This window comes from Triturus cristatus, chromosome 7 (genome assembly GCF_964204655.1).
Source record: "Triturus cristatus chromosome 7, aTriCri1.1, whole genome shotgun sequence".
NCBI classification, from domain to species: domain Eukaryota; kingdom Metazoa; phylum Chordata; class Amphibia; order Caudata; family Salamandridae; genus Triturus; species Triturus cristatus.
In genome coordinates this window covers 1,150,551,249-1,150,569,734 of record NC_140590.1, presented here as the reverse complement: position 1 = coordinate 1,150,569,734, position 18,486 = coordinate 1,150,551,249, and the positions used below count along the sequence as shown (strand labels likewise).

Below are 18,486 nucleotides of genomic sequence, written 5' to 3'. Positions count from 1 at the left end.
CTTCTGTGCGTACTTGTGGTGGCAGTTAGGGCAGAACTTAAATGGTGTCTTGTCCATTGCGCTCAGAGCATCCGAGTGCGCATTTTCCTATGTGCGTCGAAGAATTTCGAGGATTCCCTCCTTCGTCGTCCCGGCTGTAATACCTTTCTCTCTGTAGTCTTCTAAAGGTTCTCCTTCAATGAAACTCGCGTATTTTCCTTCTTCCTTCGTCTAAAACTCTGGAGCTTCTCGATGACGATCCAGACCCCACGGCGGAAAAAAGAATCTGAAGATGGCGCCCCAAAGGTGGGACTTCCGCAGGAAGCACGACGACGTCACGAGAGGTGCACCAAATGGTGGGACGTCGACGCCCACCTGGGCTACAAAAAAAAAAAAAAAAAAAAAAAAGAAGACTACGAATCCGGACCCAACCACCAGATCGCGGAATAATGCACAGCATAGTGAATCCAGAAAGATTCACGCTGCAAAACTATAGGTGTCCATTTGTGTCAATTGATGTTGCCAATCTGGCCTGTAGGAGAGTAGGGTCTGCTTTCTATGTTCACCCCCACTTTTTGCTTTTGCTTTACTGGTTTTCGACTTAGATGTGGCTGTGGGCCTGCTAATCAGACCCACAGCCCTGCTGTTCTCTCTCTAAATTAATACTATGTACTTTAGGTGCATAACCCATTTGGATAGGATCACCTTATTGGCCCCTGTACAGTGTACCCTAGGTACCCAGGGCATAGGTGTACCCTAGGCCTACCAGGGGCTGCAGCATGTATTATGCCACCCCTGGCCTGGCCTTCCATTTTGACACAACTGGCTGATCACTCAGCTGGGGCAAGGTCGTGTAATCACCCCTTGCTTAGGTGTAGTATTCCTATACCTCACTTACATATAGACACATGTGTACCTATCAGTCACTCCTATGGCAGGCCTTGACAATCCTGGAGGCAGAGTGCTTGGTAACATGTGAGTTGGTGCTCTAGAATGAGCTGAGCCTGTCTGCAGCTTTCGGAACCATGTCCTTATAGCTGTTCTATGATATAGCCTACCATATACTCCTAAAGTGCCTTATAATCTTAAACGGTTATGGTAACTATGGTTGGGCTTTATCGAAACATGTCGTGTAAGGTGTCTAACACTGTGGAATAATACCCCCATACCATTTCTGGACATGAGGATATTATTCCCCCCTTCTAGAGGGAGAGACATGTTAAAATCATACTTCACTGTTAGCCTCTGACCAAAGCCTCAGCATCACAAAATGGATGCTGCTGCCACGACACAAGTCTGACCTCCTGCTGCTGGGAGTGATCCCAGCCAGGCCAGCCTGGACAATAGGTTTCCTGCTTGGGGAGGTGCTAGCACCTCCCCAGACAGCCTTTAGTGTATTGGGGCAGGGTGGGCTGAAAGGAATGAGACATGCCTGGGGCACACAAGGTGTTCCTTTCATAGTCCAGTTCAAACCGGCGCTGGGGCACTCCAGCCCCAGCTCTGGCGCGAAACTGGACAAAGGGAAGTGGGTGTGACCACCCCCTCCCAGGTCCCACCCATAAGGCGTGACCTAGCAGGTAACCCAGCCCCCCAGATTAGTATAAGAGTGGGAGTTGGGCCTCAAGACTTTAGATTATCCTGAACCTGCAAAACTGAACAGAAACTCTGGACCTTCGACATAAGAAGAAGACTGAAGAATCTCCCTTGTGGCCAAGGAGTGGCTACCCTGTGCAAACAGGCACCATCAAGAGACTACCCTTTGCTTTGCCCAAGTTCTACGAGGAACCAACTGCAGAGCCCGACCAGAGCCTTGACTTCCAGACTTCTCCGACCCTGATCCACATCCACAGCAGAGCTGAGATCCGTGGAGGCGACGAGCGACCGGCTACCTGGGAAAAGTGGCTAGTATCTTCAAGCGCAGCTTCTGAGGCACCCTCGAAGTTGTGCACCGGGGATTGAGAAGCCCCAACCCCAAGCACCATCTGCACCGAAGATCAGCCCCCCACACTCCACGAGTCCTGCGCGGGGCCCTTCAGCATTTTCCTGCTTGCCGCGTCTGTCCGGTTGCTTGCCCGCTGGCTAGTGGCCTTTGTGACGACGCATCCTGTAATCTTCACCGCTGGTTTGGCTCCTTCAGACTGGCTCCTGCTTCTTTGAAAAAGAGAAGCACCCCAGACCTTCCTGGTCTGCACCAGAAGCAAGTCCTTCATTCTGCGTGGGTTCCGCTTGCCAAGGCTTGGTGAGTCCTAGTCCAACTTCGACGCCGCCGACAGCAAGAGCCTTCGTGGGACAGCTCGCCTCCTGGTCCTGGTCGTCCTCGACGCTTCCTGGTCCTCGTGGCTGCAGCAACAAGCTTCACCTTCACCTGCAATCTTCACGACATCGCCTGGTTCCTTCCTGGTTCCACGTGGTCACTGGCTAGTGACCTTGACTCTGTCCCTTCTGCTTGCAGGTCTCCTCTCTTCTTGATCCCAGCCTTGGGATCCACCGGACACTCTTCACTGACTGCCTGTCAGCATCTTTCTTCAGGCATCCCTAGGAGTCGACGACGAAACCCGACGCGACTTCACCCCTATGCACCCGCAGCCCGTGGGCTAGGTAACTTGGGTACTCCGGTGCTCATCAGGATAGTGACTATCCTAGTGTCTAGTTTTCAAGTCTCGACTTCCTAGCTACTCCGGAAGTGTCCTAAATCTATCTATTTCTAAACTGTACTATTGCTAGTGACTTTTACGCATTACGCGTGAGTGTTTCCACTCTGCACCTGAATCCCGTGGGCCTCCCACTTCCTAACCTTTGGTAGTATAGTGTAGCCCCAGCGATTCCCTAGGCCTAGGCCTATCCTATTTCCGTGACAGTGGTCCTTATACCACTTACTTAGTATATGGTTTGCGTGGCCCCTAGGGCCTAACTGTATTACTTACCTGTGTGACTTAATGTATGCTTAAATAAGACTGTGTTGTACTTACCTCTAATCTCATAAAGAGTGCTGAGGGTTTGTCTAGAATAAATACACTTTATTTTATATATATATATATCTGTTGTGGTGTCCTTTCATTTGGTATTCAAGGGATTATATATGGTATCACAGCTGGCTTCACATGCCATTCAGAGTTTAGCCTAAGACTGCTCTTGTCCATGCTACCACTAGGATAGCTGGTCTATAAGGTTGACTTTACAACCAATCACCATAAGGGCATTTGGACTGATATAAGGTGTACACTAGAACTAGTGACATCATACATCAGGCCAACTTCTCACATTGGTGAGCAGCGGTTGGGATCGGAGCTTGCTGTTGTAATACCATTGTAATCTTAAGATACTAAATTGAAAGATCACACAGATATTGTCTAGGTACATATAACATAGATTATAATACTTAAGTCCTACTGGACTTAGTAGTTGTAGGTTGAAGGGAGTAACACACCCTGACTACAACTACCAGAGAGGTTTAGTAGAAACAACTAGTGTAGGTAGGTGCACACACCACACCCTCACTAGATCATGTCTCTGGGAGGAGATCGGTTAGATGCTCTCTCAGGAGGGTCAGGTCTGCAGAAGACCCCCTCTAGATAGGATACCCTAACATTCCAGGAGATGAGACAATTGTGTACCTCCAGAGGAATAAAACAGGGTGCAAACCCTACCCTCCTTCAGTTAAGACAACTCCTAGAGGAGTATGATGCTCTTAAAGCCTCACAGGCAGGTACCCTAGGTACCCAGGAGGGTCTACCCACCACAAAGGAGTCAGATGGGACTTCAGATGAAGAGGTAGACAGCCAGGGCCAAGTAGGAAGACTTAGCCAGGCTAACCTAAGCTTACATGGGAGTTTGCATGGGGTCCCCCCATACAGACCCCCAAGTAGGCTTACACAGAGAAGCAGGAGGGACAGATCCCCTTCAAGGGAATCCATCCACTCCCATGTCTCTCGCATCTCTAATGCTTCCTCTCACAGGGGAATGACTTCACCTGAGAGAAAGGAGCATGAAGCCAGAATGAGGGAAGCTAATCTGAGGATTCAGAGGGAAGAACTTGCCCTTGCCAAGGAGAAGCTTGCTCTGGCTAGAGAGCAAAAGTTAAGTGGGTCAGAACCCACTGGTGGCAGCAATATCCCTAAGGATAGAGACAGGCACTATGATAATAGAAACCTGAGCAAGATTGTCCCTCCCTACAAGTGTGGGGATGACATCCACAAATGGATAACTGCTTTGGAGAGAGCTTGCAAAGTACAGCAGGTACCCCAAAGTCAGTGGGCAGCTATCTTGTGGCTCTCCTTCTCTGAGAAAGGTAGAGACAAGCTCCTCACAGTTAGTGATGAGGATGCAGATAATTACACTGTCCTGAAGAGTGCTCTGATTGATGGGTTTGGCCTAACCACTGAATACAGGTTGTTGTTCAGGGATACCCAGAAGACACAGACTCAGGACTGGACTGACTTTGTAGATTGTGCCACTAAGGCTCTGGAAGGCTGTCTAATGGGAAGTAAGGTTAAGGACTATACAGGATTGTATAATTTGATCATGAGAGAACAAATACTTAACAACTGTCAAAACCAGCTATTGCATCAACACCTGATTGATTCTGATCTGACTTCTCCACAAGAATTGGGAAAGAAGGCAGATAGATGGGTCAGGACTAGAGTTAAGCAGAAAAACCAGAACCAGGGCGGTGATCAGAAAAAGGCAGACCAGAAGGGTAATGATCAGAAACAAAAATACCAGAAGTGTTCACCAGGCCCCCAAAAGGCTCAGGGGGAGGGTGGTCCCAAAAAGGATAAAAAGAAAGATGGCCAAAAGAAACCATGGTGCAACTATTGTAAGTCCAACTCACATTGGTTTAGTGAGTGCACCAAAAAGGATAAGCCCCCAGCCACCATTGCCCCTAAGGCAACTGTACCCCCTAGTTCAGCTGTAAGTGGTGGTTCCCAGCAAAAGGGTGTAGTAGGGTTAACCCTGGGAACGGAGGAGGATTCTGGCCTAGTCAGAATACCTACTCAGGCTGTTCTGATCTGTGATGGGGACTTAGCTTTGTCCTCTACTGTAGGCCCCAGTAACCTGGGCAAGTACAGACAGACTCCTTTTATCAACCAAAGAATGGCTCAGGCCTACAGGGACACTGGGGCTAGTGTCACAATGGTGACACCTGCTTTTGTGGACCCTGGACAGATCATGCTAGGTGAGAATTACCTAGTGACCAACGCTAGCAATGCCACTACCTCCCATAGTGTGGCTATTGTTAACTTCTCCTGGGGAGGGGTAACTGGCCTCAAGAAAGTTGTTGTTAGTTCAGACCTTCCTGTAGAGTGTTTACTGGGCAATGATCTTGAAACTTCAGTTTGGTCTGAAGTGGAGTATAGGACCCATGCAGAAATGCTGGGGATAGATGCACATGTCCTTGCTGTGACCAGGTCACAGGCCAAAAAGTGCACCACTGAACAAGTGCTGGATCCTGAAACTATGGACCAGTCACAACCCAAGAGAAAGAGCAGTAGGGTTAAGGCTGTGCCTTCCCCCCTGCCTCAGGTGGTGGATCAGCCCTCCCAGGAGGAGGATTCTGAGAGCCCTGAAGGAACTGTCCTATAAGAACTTGAACCTGATCAGGTTGAGTTTCTTGGGACAGGGGGACCTTCAAGGGCAGATCTGAGGCAGGCTCAATTAGACTGCCCCTCTCTTGAACCCCTCAGACAGCTGGCTGCTGCTGAGGCTGCAGGGAATGCTCAAGGTACCCATAGAGTGTATTGGGATGAAGGGCTACTGTACTCAGAGGCTAGAGACCCCAAGCCTGGTGCACCCAGGAGGTTGGTCATACCACTGAAGTTCAGAGGCTTCCTTCTTACCTTGGCCCATGATATTCCCCTTGCAGGACATTTAAGCCAGAACAAGACTTGGGACAGGCTTGTCCCTCACTTTCACTGGCCCCATATGTCAGAAGATACCAAGGAGTTTTGTCGCTCCTGTGTCACCTGCCAAGCCAGTGGCAAATCAGGTGGCACCACAAAGGCCCCCCTCATACCACTACCTGTGGTGAGGGTTCCCTTTGAGAGAGTGGGCATAGATATTGTAGGACCAATGGACCCACAAACAGCATCTGGGCACAGATTCATACTGGTGATAGTGGACCATGCCACCAGGTACCCAGAAGCAATTCCCCTGAGGACCACAACAGCGCCTGTTGTGGCAAGGGCCCTGCTTGGAGTATTCTCCAGAGTGGGCTTTCCAAAGGAGGTCATTTCTGACAGAGGTGCCAACTTCATGTCAGGATACTTGACTGCAATGTGGAAGGAGTGTGGTGTGAACTACAAGTTCACTACACCCTATCACCCACAGTGCAATGGGCTTGTTGAGAGATTCAACAAGACCCTAAAGGGAATGATAAAAGGGTTACCAGACAAGCTTAGGCGAAGATGGGACATCCTTTCACCCTGCCTTCTGTTTGCTTACAGAGAGGTCCCACAAAAGGGGGTTGGCTACAGCCCTTTTGAGCTTTTGTTTGGGCATCCTGTAAGAGGACCCCTATGTTTGGTGAAGGAAGGATGGGAGAGACCTCTCAGACAACCCAAACTTGACATAGTGGATTATGTACTTGGTCTCCGCTCCAGGATGGCAGAGTATATGAAGAAGGCTTCTAAAAACCTTGAGGCAAGCCAAGAACTCCAAAAAGCTTGGCATGACCAAAAGGCTGTACTGACTGTTTACCAGCCAGGACAGAAAGTGTGGGTGTTGGAGCCAGTGGCCCCAGCAGCACTCCAAGACAAATGGTCTGGACCCCACACTATTGTTGAGAAAAAGGGAGAAGTCACCTACTTGGTGGACCTTGGGACTCCCAGAAGCCCCCATAGGGTGCTTCATGTCAACAGATTGAAGGCATATGTTGACAGGGCAGACATGGGGCTACTCATGGCTACAGATGAGGGGCAGGAGGAAGAGAGTGACCCTCTCCCAGACCTGTTGACTCAGAACCCTGATGATGGCTCAGTTGATGGTGTGGTCTTTTCTGACAGCCTCACTGTCCATCAGCAACAGGACTGCAGGCAAGTTCTGCAGTCCTACAGACATATGTTCTCTCTGACCCCAAGTCAGACAAACTGGTGCACCCATGAGGTGGACACTGGTGACAGTCTGCCTGTGAAGAGTAAAATCTACAGGCAACCTGACCATGTCAGGCACTGCATAAAAGTTGAGGTACAAAAGATGTTGGAGCTGGGAGTCACTGAACCTTCAGAGAGCCCTTGGGCTAGTCCTGTAGTTCTTGTGCCAAAACCTCACACCCAAGATGGTAAGAGAGAGATGAGGTTTTGCGTAGACTACAGAGGTCTCAATGCTGTCACTAGGACAGATGCCCACCCAATACCTAGGGCAGATGAGCTCATTGACAGACTGGCAGCTGCTAAGTTTTTGAGCACATTTGACCTGACAGCAGGCTACTGGCAAATCAGACTAGCTGAGAGTGCAAAGGCCAAAACTGCTTTCTCGACCCCAGGAGGACATTATCAATTTGTGGTAATGCCCTTTGGTTTGAAGAATGCACCTGCCACTTTCCAAAGGTTGGTGAATCAAGTCCTTACTGGGTTGGATGATTATTGTGCAGCTTATCTTGATGATATTGCTGTCTTTAGCTCCACCTGGGAGGATCACCTGGTCCACCTGAGGAATGTTTTAGAGGCCCTGCAAAAGGCAGGCCTCACTATCAAGGCCACTAAGTGCCAGATAGGGCAGAGCAAGGTTGTATACCTGGGCCACCTAGTTGGTGGGGGTCAGGTTCAACCACTGGAGAGCAAGATCCAGACCATAAAGGACTGGGCTCCTCCAACTACCCAGACTCAGGTCAGAGCTTTCTTGGGCCTGACTGGGTACTACAGAAAGTTTGTTAAGAACTATGGGTCCATTGTGACACCACTTAATGACTTGACCTCCACGAAAATGCCAAAGAAAGTTCAGTGGACAGTAAGCTGTCAAAAAGCATTTGATGACCTGAAGCAGGCCATGTGCAGTGCACCTATTCTGAAAAGTCCAGACTACTCCAAAGAGTTCATTGTCCAGACAGATGCTTCTGAGTTAGGTGTGGGAGCTGTTCTTTCACAACTGAATGTAGATGGTCAAGACCAGCCCATTGCTTTTATAAGTAGAAGGCTGACCCCTAGAGAGAAACGTTGGTCAGCTATTGAGAGGGAGGCCTTTGCTGTGGTTTGGGCCCTGAAGAAGCTGAGGCCATACTTGTTTGGCACTCACTTCAAGATTCAGACAGACCATAAGCCCCTCTTGTGGCTAAATCAGATGAAGGATGAAAATCCCAAACTTCTTAGGTGGGCCATTTCCCTACAGGGGATGGACTTCACAGTGGAACATAGACCTGGGACTGACCATGCCAATGCAGATGGACTCTCCAGATATTTCCACTTAGAACATGAAGACTCAACTGGTCAAGGTTAGTTTAATGTCCCTAAGTTTGGGGGGGGGTTGTGTAGGAGAGTAGGGTCTGCTTTCTATGTTCACCCCCACTTTTTGCTTTTGCTTTACTGGTTTTCGACTTAGATGTGGCTGTGGGCCTGCTAATCAGACCCACAGCTCTGCTGTTCTCTCTCTAAATTAATACTATGTACTTTAGGTGCATAACCCATTTGGATAGGATCACCTTATTGGCCCCTGTACAGTGTACCCTAGGTACCCAGGGCATAGGTGTACCCTAGGCCTACCAGGGGCTGCAGCATGTATTATGCCACCCCTGGCCTGGCCTTCCATTTTGACACAACTGGCTGATCACTCAGCTGGGGCAAGGTCGTGTAATCACCCCTTGCTTAGGTGTAGTATTCCTATACCTCACTTACATATAGACACATGTGTACCTATCAGTCACTCCTATGGCAGGCCTTAACAATCCTGGAGGCAGAGTGCTTGGTAACATGTGAGATGGTGCTCTAGCATGAGCTGAGCCTGTCTGCAGCTTTCGGAACCATGTCCTTATAGCTGTTCTATGATATAGCCTACCATATACTCTTAAAGTGCCTTATAATCTTAAACGGTTATGGTAACTATGGTTTGGCTTTATCGAAACATGTCGTGTAAGGTGTCTAACACTCTGGAATAATACCCCCATACCATTTCTGGACATGAGGATATTATTCCCCCCTTCTAGAGGGAGAGACATGTTAAAATCATACTTTACTGTTAGCCTCTGACCAAAGCCTCAGCATCACAAAATGGATGCTGCTGCCACGACACAAGTCTGACCTCCTGCTGCTGGGAGTGATCCCAGCCAGGGAGGCCTGGACAATAGGTTTCCTGCTTGGGGAGGTGCTAGCACCTCCCCAGACAGCCTTTAGTGTATTGGGGCAGGGTGGGCTGAAAGGAATGAGACATGCCTGGGGCACACAAAGTGTTCCTTGCATAGTCCAGTTCAAACCAGCGCTGGGGCACTCCAGCCCCAGCTCTGGCACGAAACTGGACAAAGGGAAGTGGGTGTAACCACCCCTCTCCCAGGTCCCACCCATAAGGCGTGACCTAGCAGGTATCCCAGCCCCCCAGATTAGTATAAGAGTGGGAGTTGGGCCTCAAGACTTTAGATTATCCTGAACCTGCAACTTGAGCAGAAACTCTGGACCTTCGACATTCGACGAAAGAAGAAGACTGAAGAATCTCCCTTGTGGCCAAGGAGTGGCTACCCTGTGCAAACAGGCACCATCAAGAGACTACCCTTTGCTTTGCCCAAGTTCTACGAGGAACCAACTGCAGAGCCCGACCAAAGCCTTGACTTCCAGACTTCTCCGACCCTGATCCACATCCACAGCAGAGCTGAGATCCGTGGAGGCGACGAGCGACCGGCTACCTGGGAAAAGTGGCTAGTATCTTCAAGCGCAGCTTCTGAGGCACCCTCGAAGTTGAGCACCGGGGATTGAGAAGCCCCAACCCCAAGCACCATCTGCACCGAAGATCAGCCCCCCACACTCCACGAGTCCTGCGCGGGGCCCTTCAGCATTTTCCTGCTTGCCGCGTCTGTCCGGTTGCTTGCCCGCTGGCTAGTGGCCTTTGTGACGACGCATCCTGTAATCTTCACCGCTGGTTTGGCTCCTCCAGACTGGCTCCTGCTTCTTTGAAAAAGAGAAGCACCCCAGACCTTCCTGGTCTGCACCAGAAGCAAGTCCTTCATTCTGCGTGGGTTCCGCTTGCCAAGGCTTGGTGAGTCCTAGTTCAACTTCGACGCCGCCGACAGCAAGAGCCTTCGTGGGACAGCTCGCCTCCTGGTCCTGGTCGTCCGACGCTTCCTGGTCCTCGTGGCTGCAGCGACAAGCTTCACCTTCACCTGCAATCTTCACGACATCGCCTGGTTCCTTCCTGGTTCCACGTGGTCACTGGCTAGTGACCTTGACTCTGTCCCTTCTGCTTGCAGGTCTCCTCTCTTCTTGATCCCAGCCTTGGGATCCACCGGACACTCTTCACTGACTGCCTGTCAGCATCTTTCTTCAGGCATCCCTAGGAGTCGACGACGAAACCCGACGCGACTTCACCCCTATGCACCCGCAGCCCGTGGGCTAGGTAACTTGGGTACTCCGGTGCTCATCAGGATAGTGACTATCCTAGTGTCTAGTTTTCAAGTCTCGACTTCCTAGCTACTCCGGAAGTGTCCTAAATCGATCTATTTCTAAACTGTACTATTGCTAGTGACTTTTACGCATTACGCGTGAGTGTTTCCACTCTGCACCTGAATTCTGTGGGCCTCCCACTTCCTAACCTTTGGTAGTATAGTGTAGCCCCAGCGATTCCCTAGGCCTAGGCCTATCCTATTTCCGTGACAGTGGTCCTTATACCACTTACTTAGTATATGGTTTGCGTGGCCCCTAGGGCCTAACTGTATTACTTACCTGTGTGACTTAATGTATGCTTAAATAAGACTGTGTTGTACTTACCTCTAATCTCATAAAGAGTGCTGAGGGTTTGTCTAGAATAAATACACTTTATTTTATATATATATCTGTTGTGGTGTCCTTTCATTTGGTATTCAAGGGATTATATATGGTATCACAGCTGGCTTCACATGCCATTCAGAGTTTAGCCTAAGACTGCTCTTGTCCATGCTACCACTAGGATAGCTGGTCTATAAGGTTGACTTTACAACCAATCACCATAAGGGTATTTGGACTGATGAACAAGTTACTTACCTTCGGTAACGATGTATCTGTAAGAAACATTAGTTAGTTAGATTCCTCACCTTAGAATATCCCCAGGCGTCAGACTGGATCCGGAAGATTTTTCGTCAGCAATACCCCTTGCGCGTCGCTAGGCGTCGTCTGCGGCTCCGCGTCCGTCGTCGGTGTCGTGCGCCGGGATGACGTCGTCGGAGTACTTAGACGCCGCCCTCGCGCGCTGACGTCAGTTCTTGTACATAGCCTTCCGCGCCAGGAACGCAGAGCCATGCAAAGACCGACACTGGTGCCAAAAATAAAATCTAGGGGCCTGAAAAGGATAACCTTAACCCTAGATGTCAGTTCGCAGAACGGGGAGGATGGGAGGGTCGGTGAGGAATCTAACTAATGTTTCTTACAGATACATCGTTACCGAAGGTAAGTAACTTGTTCATCTGAAAGAAACACGTTAGTTAGATTCCTCACCTTAGAATAGATACCCAAGCAATACCATCCCCGGTGGTGGGTCTGCGAACCAAGATCACACCAGAAAGTCCTGGAGGACAGAACGGCCAAAGAAGCCATCCCTCCGGACTTGGCTGTCAAGGCAATAATGCCTGGCAAACGTGTGTAGCGAAGCCCACGTCGCCGCCTGACAGATGTCCTGCAAAGGGACTCCCCGTCCCAAGGCAGTAGTAGCCGCCGTGGCCCGAGTAGAATGGGCGCGCAGCCCAACAGGAGGGTCCTTTTTAGCCAAGGAATAGCAGATTTTTATACACAAAACGACCCACCGAGAGATGGTTCTTTTGTGCACAGCTTTCCCCTTCTTAGCGCCCACGTACCCAACAAAAAGCTGGTCGTCCACCCGGAACTGTTTTGTGCGGTCCAGATAAAAGGAGCGCGCACGTTTTGGGTCCAGACGGTGGAGCCTCTCTTCCTCTTTGGAAGGATGCGGAGGCGGAAAGAAGGTGGGCAAGGTGACAGACTGCCCAAGGTGAAATGGAGTCACCACTTTAGGAAGAAAGGAGGGACGAGGCCGAAGGACAACCTTGTCCGGATGAACAGACAGAAAAGGAGGCTTTGAAGATAAAGCCTGGAGCCGAGGTGATGGCTACCAGAAAAGCAGTCTTTAGAGTTAGAAGACGAAGAGGGCAATTGTGAAGAGGCTCGAAGGGAGCGCACATCAGGAATGTCAATACCAGGTTCAAGTCCCACTGAGGCATTACAAAGGGGACAGGAGGGAACGTGTGTGTAATGCCTTTGAAAAAACGTGTGACCACAGGGGACTTGAAAAGAGAAGGCTGATCAGGAAGCCGCAAGAAGGCGGAGATGGCAGCAAGATAACCTTTCAGAGTGCCCAGGGCAGAGCCCTGCCGGGCCAGAGAAAGAAGGAAGAGGAGAACCTCAGAAAGAGGGGCGGAAAGGGGATCCACAGCCTTTGCTGTGCACCATGCCACAAATTTGTTCCACCGGCAGGCGTATACCGACTTTGTGGAGGGACGCCTGGCTGCCAGAATGATATCACAGACTTCAGGAGGCAAGTCAAATGGCATCAACTGCCGCCGCTCAATCTCCACGCATGGAGGTGGAGGCTGGACAGGTTCGGGTGGAGGACCGTCCCCTGCTGCTGCGACAGAAGATCCTCCCGAAGGGGCAGACGTATCGGGGGATCGGTCAACAGACTGAGTAGCTCGGGATACCAGTATCTTCGTGCCCAATCCGGAGCCACCAAGATGACTTGGGCCCGGTCGCGCCTGATCTTCTTCAGCACTCTGGGCAGAAGTGGTATAGGCGGAAAGGCGTACAACAGACCGCAACTCCACTCGTGACGAAAAGCGTCGCCGAGCGAGTGCCGCCTTGGAAATTCCAACGCGCAGAACTGCTGACATTGCGCGTTCTCTTCGGTGGCGAATAGATCTAACCAAGGCTCTCCCCACTGCTGAAAGAGGCCTTGCGCCACTTCGGAGTTCAGACGCCATTCGTGATCCATCATGCACCGGCGGCTGAGTTCGTCTGCTCTGGCGTTCAGAGAGCCCGCCAGATGTTGAACCACCAGGGTGACGCCCTGGTGTTCCAGCCATGTCCAGAGGCGCAGAGCCTCCTGACAAAGGGTCCACGACCCCACCCCGCCCTGTTTGTTGCAGTACCACATGGCGGTGGTGTTGTCCGTGAACACCTGCACGACACTTCCCCTGACAGAGGGAAGGAAGGCTTTCAGTGCAAGCCGGATCGCTCTCAACTCCAACAGGTTGATGTGGAGACGAGACTCCGCCGGAGACCAGAGGCCTCTGATCTCCGCCTCTCCCATATGGCCACCCCATCCCAGGAGGGACGCATCCGTCACTACGACATGCTCCGGTTGGGGAAGGGAGAGGCTCTTGCCCTTGACCCACTCGCGGTCCGTGAGCCACCACTGCAACTGCTGTGCAGTACCCTCCGAGATCAAGACATGGTCGGACAGGTTGCCGTGATGCTGGGCCCACTGAAACTTCAGGTCCCACTGCAGAGCCCGCATGCGCCGCCTGGCGTGATGCACTAGTAGGATGCAGGAGGCCATCAGCCCCAGAAGCCGCAACACTAGCCTGACCGAAACCCGGGATAGAGGCCGAAAGATGGGAATCAGGGCCTGTATATCCCGGACCCGCTGTTCCGGTGGATGGACCCGGAACTGCGCCGAATCGAGAACCGCTCCGATGAAGAGGAGCTTCTGAGAGGGACTCAAGTGTGACTTCGGCACGTTGATGGAAAACCCCAGCAAATGCAGGAGATCCGCCGTAGTCTGGAGGTGGGAGACGACTGCCCGGGGCGAGCCCGCCTTCAACAACCAGTCGTCGAGATAGGGGAAGACTGGAACCCCTGATCTGCGCAGATGAGCTGCGACCACCGCCATCACTTTCGTGAACACCCGAGGGGCACTGGTGAGGCCGAAGGGGAGCACGGTAAACTGAAAGTGCTCGTGGCCCACCGTGAACCGCAGGTAACGCCGGTGGGCCGGCAGGACGGGGATATGGAAATATGCGTCCTGCAAGTCCAACGCTACCATCCAGTCTCCAGGGTCGAGGGCAGCTAGAACCTGAGCCAACGTCAACATTTTGAACCGTTCCTTCCGGAGTAAGGCATTGACGTTCCGGAGGTCCAAGATAGGGCGTAGGCCCCCCTTGCCCTTCTTGGGAACCAGAAAGTAGTGGGAATAACAACCACGACCTACTTCTGGACTCGGAACGCGCTCGACGGCCCCCTTGGCCAAGAGAGCCGAAACTTCCTCGCGGAGAAGATCCAAATGATCCCCCGAGATACGGTGGTGCTGCGGTGGCATGGCTGGAGGGGTCGTCTCGAAGGGGAGGGAGTAGCCCCTTCGGACGATCTGCAGCACCCACCTGTCCGATGTTATGGACCGCCAGTGGAGCAGGTGATGGCGAACTCTGCCGCCCACTGGCGTGGTATGGGCCTGAAAGCTCGGACTAGGAGGGCTTTGAGGCGGATGCTGCCGGGGTGGAAGTGGGCTGACCACGTCGGCCTCCATTTCCGCCACGGCGGAAGCCACGTCCGCGACCGCGCGCAGGTTGGTTCTGCGGCTGGTGGCTTTGCGGACGTGAGGAGGCGCCCCTTCCTTGGCCACGAAAGGGGCGAAAAGCGGAGGTGTGCGCCCGCGGAGCCGAGAGGCCCAAGGACTTGGCCGTAGCCCGGGAGTCCTTAAAGCGGTTCAGCGCACTGTCCGCCTTCTCACCAAACAGGCGAGTGCCATCAAAGGGCATGTCCATGAGGGTGTTCTGGACATCCCCGGAAAATGACGTGGACCGCATCCAGGCGTGGCGGCGGAGCGCCACCGTGGTGGAAATCGCCCGACCTAGCGAGTCCGTGGTGTCAAGCCCACATCTTATGGCGTGCCGTGCTGCATCCCTCCCATCGGCCAAAGCCTGGGTAAGACGCGTCCGGACCTCCTCCGGACACAGGGGCAGCACGTCCTCCACCGTATCCCACAGGGAATGGTAATAACGGTCCAAGAGACAGGCGGTATTTAAGGACCGCAGGCCCAAACTAAGGGACGAGAACAGTTTCTTGCCAAACTGCTCGAGTCTCTTGGAATCCCGGTCCGGCGGAGCGGTCGGGAAGGAGGATTGGGAAGTAGAGGCCTGGATAACCAGACTCTCGGGGGTGGGGTGTTGGGACAGGAAACTGGGGTCGCCCGGAGCAGGGCGGTGGCGCCTGGCAACGTTCCTATCCACAGGAGGAACTGTGGAGGGCTTGGACCAGGTGCCCTGCAGAACGTCAGTGAGGGCCTCGTTGAACGGCAGCAGAGGCTCAGTGGAGCTTGCTGAGGTTTGAAGCACCTCAGTGAGGATGTTGGTCCTCACAGCCACGGCAGGCAACTCGAGCCCAAGGGCCTCAGCCGCCTTGCGCAGCACCACAGAAAATGCTGCACCCTCCTCCGAAGCCACGGTCGGAGGAGAAGTGAATCCAGCGTCTGGCGAGGTGTCCAGCCCACTGGCCTCCCCCAGTTCATCTGCCCAGTCCTGAGAAAGCTGTGACTGAACAGCCAGAGGGTCCTCGAACCCCTCCCAGTCGCCCCCTTCTTCCGATTCCTGATAAACAGGAGGAATGATCGGAACCGGACTGTAGAGATGGTAGGACTCAAGCGGCGTCGGCGGACGCCGTGCCGGCGTCAGGTCCGGATGAGGGCTAAACTGGGGCGTCGGCGTCACAGGCGTCGGCGGCGCCGGCGTCGGTGGTTCAGGCGTCGGCGCCGGTGGAGGAGTGACTAGGTCAACCGGCGTCGACTGGGGCCCAGGCAAGGGCCCTGCGGGGACCTGCGGCGTCGAGACCGGAGTCGTCGACGGCGCCGGGGCCGGAGCCGCCGGCACGCGAGGTCGCCCAGTCGAGTCCGCGGGGCCCGAAGGCGCGCCAGCGGGCGTCGACGGCGGGGCCAGGCTCCTCATGGCCGAGAGGAAGGCACTGATCTCCGCCGGCGCCGCGTCAGCCCCAGGGACCGGAAGGTATGGGGGCGGACGCGGCACCTGCGGCACCGCCGGAGCCGCGGGGGTGGAACCACTTGGACCCTCGGCCGAGTCGCGCGACCGGCGAGGGGAGTCCGAAGAGCGATGTCGCCGCTTGGACTTCTTAGAGTGTTTGGACTTACCCGACGACTTGGAGCCCGACGATCGATGGTGGCGTCGGCTAGGGCTCCGCGAGCGATCCTTGGACCTCCTCCTGGACCGGGATCGCGCACGACGCGGAGCCGAGTGGCGAAGCTCGAGAAGCTTGCGGGACCGCTCCCGCCTAGCCTTCGAAGTCAGGGCCTGACAGTCGTTGCACGACTCCGCGTCGTGGTCGGGGCCTAAGCAGTAGAGGCACCGGCGGTGGTGATCGGTCACCGACATCAGTCGATGACAATCCTCGCAAGCCTTGAACCCAGGCATCCTACCGGCACCAGATGTCGACAGACAAGGATCAAAAATGATCAAAAAAGATTTAGTCAAAAAAGACTAAAAGGGGTAGCTCTCCCGGATCTGCGCTTACTGGCGCGGAAAAAAGAAGAACTGACGTCAGCGCGCGAGGGCGGCGTCTAAGTACTCCGACGACGTCATCCCGGCGCACGACGCCGACGGACGCGGAGCCGCAGACGACGCCTAGCGACGCGCAAGGGGTATTGCTGACGAAAAATCTTCCGGATCCAGTCTGACGCCTGGGGATATTCTAAGGTGAGGAATCTAACTAACGTGTTTCTTTCAGATATAAGGTGTACACTAGAACTAGTGACATCATACATCAGGCCAACTTCTCACATGGCCCAAAACGAAATTGAGTTTTTTGCCATAATTTCTCTTATAGGAGGCCTGGGAATAGCCAGCACTAGGCAATAGTCTTTGACCTCAGGTGGACGAATCTCACCGGGGTGGTTGTTGTGGGGGTAGCCGGGAAGGGGGGGGGGGGGAATGGATGTGGGGTTGGGATTGGTGGGGAGCATCCTCTTCTATTTTTCATCCCCTTTTCAATGTTGAGTTTCGTCATCAAGGTTTCATCTCGGTCGTGCAGTCAGCATCGCGTCTGTACTCAACAACAACTATCTGGAGCCCTCAACATTGCTTCTGAAGCTAATGGCGGAAACAGACTTCACTGCCAACACCACTTTTGAAAAAATAAACCTAAACATCACTTCAGCCCACAATACAGAAATTAGCTTTTTCAGCCTGAGAGCACCAGAGCTCCTGCCCGGCCTCCTGATTTACTCTCCAAGCAATTATTTACCATAAGTAAACATCACAAGCCATTCTCACTCCCGTACACTGATACAGAGGTTTGCCTTGTTAACCGGAGCTACCACCCAGCCTCTTGAGTAAATCCCTAGTTAGTATCTACCTATATACAGCATTCTTTGACCAGGGACCTGCTATAGGCCGGCTGCTCGCCCAAGTCTCTCGCAGACTACAGACTCTTGACTAAATATTAGGTGCTCACACATCTGTCCTGATCATCTCCATCACATGAGATCGAAACGCTGTCGACCATAGAACCCAAGTCCTTATTTTTATTCTATAGAAAATTGCCCAAAAGGAGTCTTTTTGTTGTTAATTCGATGCGTGTTTAATGTCTTCTCATCCACCACAGCACGCCTGTGAGCACTACATCTATAAACTTCTTAGCAAATTGAAATATTGTGCAATGAATAAATTAATTGCTTGACAATGTTTAAATGTGTCCTGCCCTGTACTTGCCTATGATACACTGTATAATGCCGAGTTATAAAAAATATATAGGACTTTTGTTTCTTGCATTCCTCGCAATCAAGATCCATTGTTTCCTGAAACGCAAACGGCTATTCGGCATATTAGCCTGTCCTTGCATTCTAGATCTAGGCAGCATATCTTTTTTTTAAACGTTCAAACCGTCCTTACCTGTTTGGCCAGGATATCTTCACAGGTGTTCAGGGTGTGGCGCAACTTCCTGGCGCTGGTGTTATGGCAGCACGATCGCTCTGCTGACTGCAGAGCATCTCCCAGTTTCTGCAGCTCAGCCCTTAGGAGTCTGACATTCTGTGAAAAGGGAAAGCATATTACATGAACATAAAGAGAACCGAATTACCAATCTTCAGCAAGTCTACAATTGGGTCCATGGCTTGATAAAAAACAGAAATTAAAAAAAAAAGGCTGTAAGCAGCATCTTTTTCCTCAACCTTATGTGACATTGTGCTGTTTTATCAATGTTAATGAATAATTGGTCAAAGAAAACCACAAATGAGAAATCTAACGGCAATCAAAGGACTGCTCGGAAGACCAAGCAAGAGAGATGGGTGTAGTCATCGTGGGACAGCTCTTTCTATTCATAGGAATGGCTTAGCTTCGCGAGGCTTCAAAATCTCCCCAACTTCAGCCTGACTACAAAAATAGTTTAG

General features: G+C 52.2%; 1 protein-coding gene across 5 annotated transcripts in view; it reads right to left on the bottom strand.

The window, feature by feature from the left end:
- KIF20A (kinesin family member 20A) overlaps positions 1-18,486 on the bottom strand; it is a 220,051-nt gene that overhangs the window by 13,198 nt on the left and 188,367 nt on the right. For all 5 annotated transcript variants that reach the window (XM_085618375.1, XM_085618378.1, XM_085618374.1 and 2 more), the window contains one exon: positions 17,990-18,127. In XM_085618375.1, coding sequence (XP_085474501.1) covers positions 17,990-18,127 — 138 coding nt within the window. The remainder of the gene's footprint in view (positions 1-17,989; positions 18,128-18,486) is intronic.